This window comes from Phaethon aethereus (genome assembly GCF_964289735.1).
Source record: "Phaethon aethereus genome assembly, chromosome: Z".
Lineage (NCBI taxonomy): Eukaryota > Metazoa > Chordata > Aves > Phaethontiformes > Phaethontidae > Phaethon > Phaethon aethereus.
In genome coordinates this window covers 31,049,656-31,055,655 of record NC_138577.1, presented here as the reverse complement: position 1 = coordinate 31,055,655, position 6,000 = coordinate 31,049,656, and the positions used below count along the sequence as shown (strand labels likewise).

The window sequence follows — 6,000 nt, the reverse complement described above, 5'->3', positions numbered from 1 at the left end:
GGGAAAGTCAGAAATGTGTCATAGGAAATCTTCCCTTCTAGTTGTTTTACAGGTGCTTGTTAAATAGCGCAAAACATAGTCCTCCTGCCATATGGCTCAAATTCCCTGTCCCTTCGGTTATTAGAGCTTCACTTGCTCTGTAATTTGGATTTCACCAATCCTAGTAGGCATCCAGTACATGTTTTGAAATATTCCAAGAATAGAGACAGATAGAGAAAACCTTATTGCTGTAAAAATAAATAGGTCTAAAAGAAGTATTAGATCTATATTAGACAGAAATAGAAAATCAGTTTTATAGCATCAGAAAAAAGTGTGTAATGATTTAGAGGATTTGCATTTAGGTGTCTCTCCATTCTGCACATGTAGCATTTACACAAGTACATACCAATTTTTCCTCTCACAACTGTTTCCATTGAGAAGGTATATAGCTTATAAATAGTGCATTTGTGTAGTAACTGGGACTAAATCCATGCTTAGCTTCTGGATACCACAGCATATGCTGTGTAAATTCATTAAGGGAAAATTAAATTAAAAAAAAAGTAGAATTCAACTTTGCATTTTTTTCCCTAAAGGGAAAATTTTGTTTTGAAGGATGCAAAGCAGCAGATTGCTTAGAACAGACAAGTGGAACAAAACATTACAATTTTCAAGGCTTTCTAAATTAATCCTAGAAAAATGACTGTTGAAGGTCTTTGGGTTTTTAGTTTGTTTCTTTTGATCAGCTAAACATTTAGTATCATGTTTCAGGATTTTTTATTGAGTGATATTGAGTGACCACATTGTTTGCAAAAAACTTCATCAAGGTTAGTTTTTTAATTCTTGAACTGTCAGGTTTTGAATAAAAATGCTTCATTTAAGCCAATGCCTCACTGGGAACATAAGGAGTCACAGAAATGTATTCAATTCACTATGTCAAGCACCCAGTCAATTACAGATTTTACGGTTACGTTCCCAAACACTAATTGAGACCTACGGTCAGTGTGCATTGCTTTTCTTCATGTAACCAAAAAGGACTTTTTCCACAGGGCCCCCTTCTCCTTTCAGTGCACTGATTAGACTGGAGCATTATGCAACCTGAGATGACTTATCAAGACCTGTTGATTATTTTTTAATCACTCCGTTTAACTGGTTTAAAAGATGGTGAAAACATAGTCAGCTGAGCGACTCCCCAAATTACCCCACTCCCAAAGTCAACACCCTAGGAACGTTCCTTGTATGTGTTCTTGTCTAGCAGAAGGCAGCAGCACTGTAGTACAGTGAAACACAGTAAACCACTGTTACCATGGGCTTCATTGTCATTAGAAGCATTGCTTTGAGAGATTACATCACCTTAAAGAGTCCCAGCTGGCTCTGTGTCGGGCTGTCTGTTAGGCTTTCATTCCTTTTTCTGAAATATTTGAGATGATGATACTTCAAAGAGACAAAAAGGAAAAACAAAAATATGAAATTAAAATGTTCACTTTATTTTTCTAAGTCTTCATGTCAGTCGGAAACCTAACGAGGAAGCACTCAGCTTCCAGAGTTCATGTAACCCAGACGTGCCAGTTGTACGTGACAGCGCTCCATTTCTCTTTACCCAGCACAAGTGTGGCTACACCTACTCACAGTCACGCCTGTTCAGTCCATCACCTGCTGAAGCCTTGAACGTGTGATTTTTTTCATGCAGTATGAAAGGTCGTGCTCTCTTTACGGCTGCTGTTCTGCAAAACAGGAAATCTAGTGTTAGGGCTGCCCATGGAGGATCAGTAGCGTTGACCAAAAGCACTCACCTTCACCATTCAAGTGTGTTCAAAACATGTGTCAGGTTAATTTGTACTTCTGGGTGTTATCGTCGGTCTTCTCACAGCTGGCATGGACTCCTTACATATGCATGTTGACTGTATGTTGACTGCATGCTGGCGGACGTGTGAGTATGTGCTCACACCCTATTTGGATTAGATCTGCTCTGCTGGGCGATGGGGCCGTATACAGACTCGATGCTGCTAGTCACAGCCTGCCAGTGCGTGGTGCAGCGAAACGAGGCACAGCTGGGGTGGTGAACAGAGAGACGCTCATGCTGAGCTGAAGGATTCCAGTCCCAAAAGCAGCACCATGCTACTTAAAGCTAGTGCTCGCTGATGGTAAATGCAAGGAGTAAGCGAACTATGGTGAACTCCCAGCCAAGACACCCATGAGAATCTCTGGACCAGGATCAGTGTATTTCTGTGCCTCACTTGCTGATTGCCCTGTGACAGCCTCAGTAGCTAAGCCCTGGACCGAACTAGTGTGGACACATGCAACTCTCCCTAGTCTTGAATCACCCAGATGGTGTGTCATTCCAGAATCAGGCGTGTTTCTGCTCTGCACCCACACACTGGAGGGAGAAGGAGGGCACTGCTGTCACTGAGCTTCCCACTGCCATTTTTCATGGACACAATGACAAAAGAAGTTAGGAAGCGAGTTGTTGCCTGTTACCCCTGTAACCAACACAATTTATCCTAAAGACAGACTGACACCTCCCCTGCCCAAATCTTTGTATTTTCTGCTGAACAACGCCTCTACAATGAAAGGTTGCTCCTACTGAATTTTTATTTCCAGAGGGATTCTATTGAGGTATAAGGTGCAACACAAAGGCACTTCTCAACATCCTGTGAAACAGTCACTTTATTGTAAAATGAGTATCATAAGGTAGAAAATTTACATTTCACATAGTTCCATTCTTGAAAGAAATGTACAAACCATGTTTTATCTGTGGAAGGGATAACATGAGCTACAAACTGAGGACAAGACTAGCCAAGTGGTCGACAAGTGCTAAGGTTGTAAAATGTGATTGAGGAGCCCTTCAGTATTCCTATTACCCAGAGTATTGTTTCAGTTCAAGGACCACACAAAATGAAACACTTCATTACTTTTACTTAGTATATTGTACACCTGTAGGGGTTTTTTGTTTACCTGAGGTTTCTGTTATTTAGGCTGTAAAGGATAAGCATCTTGTAAACAATGAGGCTGGATTAGGGGGTTGATAGATGACAGTATTCTGACCTTCCTCTCAAATAGGCTGTTAAAAACAGTAGATAAGGGGCTAGGTTCTGATAGGCAGAGATTTCATAGCTTCAAAGCTTTGGGAAATTCGTCTTTTCAACTTAGAACTGTTTCAAAGCAACTTGAATACGGAGAAGCCACTCCATGGAGGTATCTTTTGCTTTGAGCCTTTTATACCATTTGCTTATGTACTTTGGATGGGTTCACTTCAAAATCACGTACTTACTCCTGATTATTGCATTTAACAATACTATGAATGAGGAGGGAAGTGCTTTCTTACACTCCAAGTACTATGTAAGTACAGGGTTTATTTCACCTATTTCCACATCTCATCTTGTTTGATCATCCCCGTGAATCTTCTACATAGCACATTCAAAATCTGACTAAGCTCAGATGTCAACGAAGTGCTGGGAAAATTCCTGCTATCAAATGGCAAGGCTGCAGATGACCTTAAAAATCAAAATATTTCCATTAAAAGCAGCAGCCTCAATCTCCCTTATACTTTTGGAGTAAAGAGGCTTTGCATTTAGAAACACACGACATCAGTTCTGAGGAAGTTCACTGTAATTTTCTAAAATTAAGTACAAAGGAAAAACTTAATTTTTCTGTTTCATTTAATTTTAACATTAAGTTCTGTGTTTAGGCAAATGGGATTGGTTACTTTAATCAGCATTAAACTATAATTTCCAAAACCCTGAAAAGGTGGAAGGAAGGAAGTAATATTGAGGGGTGCTTTCGTGGACCTTTGTTTCAAAATACAAATATTACATGGTACACATGGTCACAATACAAATTGTCGCTCCGTGTAAGGCCTCAGAGACCAGCTGCTATAAACGTCACCGCTGATACAAACATCACCAACTGCATTTGCCAGCTGAGCAGTCAAAACCAAACCCACAAGCGGAACAGTTAAAATTGTGGTTTGATTCTGGATCAAAATATCACAGTTGATGGTTGCGCATAGGCATCGCCATACCTTATGAAAGCGGAACACAGTCTGGAGCTAGTTGAAGGACCCACCAGCATGGTAGTACCTCCCTGGCCAAGGATGCTTGACTGTAAGCCTTAATGTCTTCTTATGATATATCAGCTGGGATTGCTATTGAGACAGTAATTGCCTGCATTATAATTGTAGTGATTAGTGGAATATTACTTTGCCTACTAATAAAACAACATTTACAAACTGTGACAGCTAAGGCTGAAGCCCATTATTCATGATTCTGCAATGCTGGCCACTAGATGTAGGCCTGGTGGATCTCACTGCCATTGCTTGATTGGCTGGATATTACTATTTTACCTTTTAAGGTATCTTAATCCAAATGGATATCTGTAATAGAACGGAAATACGTGGGCAGTAGAAAGTCTACCAAGGAACGGGCTGGTTGTTACTAAGCAGCCTGGGGAACTCTTTAGAGCCCTGTACTCAATTGACTAAACGTTTACCAGGGTGTAACCCCATCCCTAATCCCTACTAAAGGGACTGATACTGCAGGTTACAACACTCTGCCGTTGCCTCACTAAATGAGTTCCAAAGTCCTAATCTCTCTCTATCAACATCCTCATCTGCAAAATTGTAATAGTATTTTCTTACTTCAGAGAAGTGCTGTAAAGTTTATTTAGTAAAATGTTTGCTAAGGGTTCAGAAAGTATAAGTATTAGGAATTGTAAATTACATGCTAATTTTTCGTAATGTGCAGTAAAGCCTGAGTGAAGTGCTTTGTAGGAAATCCTCACTATGTGCTTCTGTACTTAATTTTGGATAAGGTTGTCTACATAAGATTGTTGTATAGTAAAAGAATCACTCATAGCTTAGCGTCTTCTTTTTAAACTATTACTTGGTAGCTCTGCTAAACATGACACTGATTATTAAGAAATCCAACTGCATGTCATGCAGCAGTCCCTATACTTAGAAAAAAATTTAGAAGATCTGCAAAAATTATTTATTGCTACTTCTTGCTTTCCAGGCTTTGGTTGAGAAAACTTGTGCAGAACTCTTCGTGCAGTTAAGGACCAGGATAGAAACTGGTGACAGAAACTGATTGAGAAAATCATTCTTTCCTACAGCTCCAGCTCAGCAAACACTGAGCAGGGGACCATGTCCTTCCTCATTAAGACAACATTTAAGCATGTGATTAACTTGCAGATTGTGCTCCATTGCCAAAATCACATGGATAAATGCTGTTTTGGAAAAGGACCATAAATAGACATAATTTGTCAGCATCCCTTTGACACATTATTTGGATTCATGCAGCACCTCAACCAAACCACACAGAGTCTGTGTCTGTTAGCTAGCAGTGACTGACCTCATGCCATTGACTACTCTAATCGTCTAATCCTCCACATTATGTGATTATCTTACAATATATGCAAAAGTATCTAAAAAGCATCCCCTTTCTTCCTAAGCTCTCGTGACGTGTAGTTGATTAGGAGTCATCCCCCAGTTTTCATTCAGTGATCTTGTGTAAATGCTTTTCTGCCTGCTGTCCAGGAAGCGCACATGCTGTCTCATGAGAGATTTCTGATTTCATAGATGTTGAATACCTCATCACTTCTGGCTTGCAGCGCGAAGCTCTTCCAAAGCAGCTAGTCCTTAGGTGCTTTGTGAAGAAGTCTGGGCATCATATTTCCTAAAACTGTGGCTACGAAAAGATTCCCTGCAATGAAACGCATACATAAATAAAGTTGGCAAATGACAAAGAATCCAAGATATACCTGCCTTGTGAAAAGGAGCTGCTGACAAATCATCAGTTGAAACATGTTATGTGTTGTCAGGTCAGAGGCATATTCCTTCTTCCACTCCCACCCCACACTGGACACAATGGCTTTGTGAAGAGATGTGTATTCATAAGCAAAGAACACAAGACTCTTCCGTCTCAGTCATGGGACTAAACTGGATTATGTTATCTGGGAATGAAAGGCTCACTCTTACTTCATGCTGTCTAACACCACATGGTGCCGTGTGTTCAAAACAAACACACA

General features: G+C 40.2%; 1 protein-coding gene across 1 annotated transcript in view; it reads right to left on the bottom strand.

Annotated features, from left to right (window-relative positions):
* Positions 1–5,611: 5,611 nt before the first annotated feature.
* DOCK8 (dedicator of cytokinesis 8) overlaps positions 5,612–6,000 on the bottom strand; it is a gene marked incomplete at both ends in the record, with an annotated part of 98,520 nt that continues 98,131 nt past the window's right edge. The window contains one exon of the mRNA XM_082013259.1: positions 5,612–5,675. Coding sequence (XP_081869385.1) covers positions 5,612–5,675 — 64 coding nt within the window. The remainder of the gene's footprint in view (positions 5,676–6,000) is intronic.